General features: G+C 31.8%; 1 protein-coding gene across 1 annotated transcript in view; it reads right to left on the bottom strand.

Annotated features, from left to right (window-relative positions):
- Positions 1-2,701, bottom strand: part of LOC106472994 (vesicle transport protein USE1-like) — an 8,417-nt gene extending 5,716 nt beyond the window's left edge. Inside the window, exons 1-2 of the mRNA XM_013933667.1 lie at positions 2,506-2,701; positions 495-547 (exon numbers count right to left, since the gene is read on the bottom strand). Coding sequence (XP_013789121.1) covers positions 495-547; positions 2,506-2,607 — 155 coding nt within the window. The 5' untranslated portion in view covers positions 2,608-2,701. The remainder of the gene's footprint in view (positions 1-494; positions 548-2,505) is intronic.
- Between the last annotated feature and the right edge of the window lie 202 nt (positions 2,702-2,903).

Below are 2,903 nucleotides of genomic sequence, written 5' to 3'. Positions count from 1 at the left end.
GTCTAAGCTGTTCCATTCACTAAACTATTCACTGCAGCACCCTATTACACCCTATTACAGCACCCTATTACAACAAGGGATCTGTTGGTCTATCTAAGCTGTTCCATTCACTAAACTATTCACTGCAGCACCCTATTACACCCTATTACAGCACCCTATTACAACAAGGGATCTGTTGGTCTATCTAAGCTGTTTCATTCACTAAACTATACACTGCAGCACCCTATTACACCCTATTACAACAAGGGATCTGTTGGTCTATCTAAGCTGTTTCATTCACTAAACTATTCACTGCAGCACCTTATTACAGATTGTCTGGAAGTCAAGACATGCATCATCATCCATACAATTCCAGCAAGAAAAATGTTTAAAACCATGACAACAAAATAAGACTAAGCAGCCTATAATCACCTAGATACTTGTTCTGAGAATGTATAATAATTACACATATGTTGTAGACATACTCCACAAGGAAAACATACATTTTTCCTTACCAAGTATTCAGTTTCTTCAACTCCATCAGTTTTTCTTCTAATGCTTTCACATACTGAAAAAATAATCAATATTATGGTAAACTCTATATAAATGAGCAGTAAATGTTTTTAGAAACACTTTTCTCTGTGTATTGTTATCTGAGCTTAGCTTATTTATCTAAGTTTATCTGAGCTTAGCTTATTTATCTCTAACATATTAAGTTAAGGTACTGTACATTCAAAACGGGGTGTGTGAACAATTTTCTGCAGTAGTTATTTCAACAGAATGAAATTTATAGTCTAAGACGATAATACCATTAATTACCAATGTAAAAAAGACAGTCGATACACTAAAAAACATTGTTGTACATTTTATTACAAGTCCATGTAACAAGTTTAATGTAAAGAAGAAGAGAAATAGATATTTCAGGCTTGAGCTTAAATTAGCACATTGACAATGTCTTTAGAATATAGGACCGGACATAATGGGTTTTTTGCTGTGGCTGCATGTTTACTGAACCTATCTCACGATGATTATACAATATTTCTGACCCTCAGCATTTTACGAAAAATATTGTAATTAGACCAATCTATGTAGATATTAATCCCTTGGTGGAAAGATTGAGAGATTAAAAGAAGACAAGTCAATGGGTCCAAGCAAATATTAGCAAAGGATTTTAAGGGAGGTCAAAGGTCAGATATGTTAGCACATTTGTTTGTAGATCAGTAAAGAGCGGGAAAACACCTGAGGATTGAACAGTTGCTTATGTTATTCTTGTTTTTTTAAGGAGAGGTGATAAGAGTTGTCTCAGAAATAACTTGTCAGTTACTGTTACTGCTGTATGAGAAAAAGATACAGAGGCTTATAAAAGAGATTTTACAAAATCATTTAATTTAGTATGAAAGTCAGCACGGATTCAGCAAAGGGAAGTCTTGACTTACTAATCTGTTATCTTTTTCTGAAGGGTATTACTTATTATCTGGACAAATAAAGGCATGGGTGTAGGTTTGGTGTACTTATTAATTAGATGCCACACAGAAATTAGATACAAAAATCACAGTAGTAGGACTTGGGAAAAAGACCAGTTAAATTGGACCCTTATTGCTAGTAGTAGTAGACTGCCTCAGGGTCAGTGCATGGGCCTTTACTTTTTTTCTTTTTACATTAATGATATTAATAGGGACATAATTTACATTAAACTGATGACATTAAACTGTAGCAGTATTGAGATATTACTGAATGATCTTGATCAATTTGTTAGTCGGACAAATTCTTTGATTAATAATATGATAGCAGAAAATGGTAATTATATATGATCTGTATCTGAATATCATATACATATATGACATGGCAAAGATTCATGCTACATTTGCATTATTAAATTGAATCGTTTTCTATGCTAATAGTGATATAATAAATTCAGAGAAAGTTCATTTAAAAACTGTTGTGATAAAAAATTTGACATAATTCAAATCCATAAGTATAATAAAAGTGATTTCATGAATCATCAATGTTTTTTTTGTGCAGACTTTTATTTACTTTTTGTAAAATTACTTATAAATTAATTATTAGTAACTATAAATATTCTTTACTGCTTATACATATTGTCAAACATCACATTCACTTGCAAATTATATATTTGAGGTACAGTTATTTCTTATACTTTCAATTCTATTTCATTTATTAAACCAACTTGGCGCTGTATCTTATAATTGGAGTTATAGGCCTATACCGAGAGAGGGCAGTCCAAAGAGAAAAAGTTTATGTTTCGTTTAAATAGGTACAGAAAAGGTAGTAAAAATTAAATGTTATAATAAGGTCTTTCAAGGTCTAGCCTAACAATTTAGGATCAGTAATGAAAAACGTAAAGAACCTAACTGCTACTCTTGTGTGGTAAATTAATCCAACAAGGTAGTACTAGTACAAATAGTTGGAAAGTATCTAGTATTATTAGTAATAGTATTTACTATGAGCATTACAGTTATGTCGTCAATAAACAAGTACGGCATAATTATAAGAATATTTTCAAACCTTTTCCAGCCTCCAATCATTTTGTTTGCGTTGCCCAGCAAGCTCTTCACATTGTGAAAGTAACCTACAAAAATTTATTTCAAGTCTTGATTTTGGTATCATAATTAATTAAAATACATATATTGTAAGCTTATTCAAGATTTGATCGTGATACTGTACAAGTTTGGCAAATTCATTTACGTCCGTGTTTTGTGCTTTCATATATTGCCTCTAGAGGGCCAACACAAACTACATAATAATAATAACATTAAAATTCGATGACGAGGAACCCACTTTGAGACTAATAATGACTGGAGACGGCTTGAATGGGTAATGAAGAAAAACTTTAATATAAGTTTAACATAACAGCAAATGTACAATGTTTCGACATAGTACCTGTTGATGACAAAACCTTGTCG

This window comes from Limulus polyphemus, unplaced genomic scaffold, assembly GCF_000517525.1.
Source record: "Limulus polyphemus unplaced genomic scaffold, Limulus_polyphemus-2.1.2 Scaffold5794, whole genome shotgun sequence".
Taxonomy (NCBI): domain Eukaryota; kingdom Metazoa; phylum Arthropoda; class Merostomata; order Xiphosura; family Limulidae; genus Limulus; species Limulus polyphemus.
The sequence above is the reverse complement of the archived record's forward strand: the minus strand, read 5'-3'. Positions and strand labels throughout refer to the sequence as shown.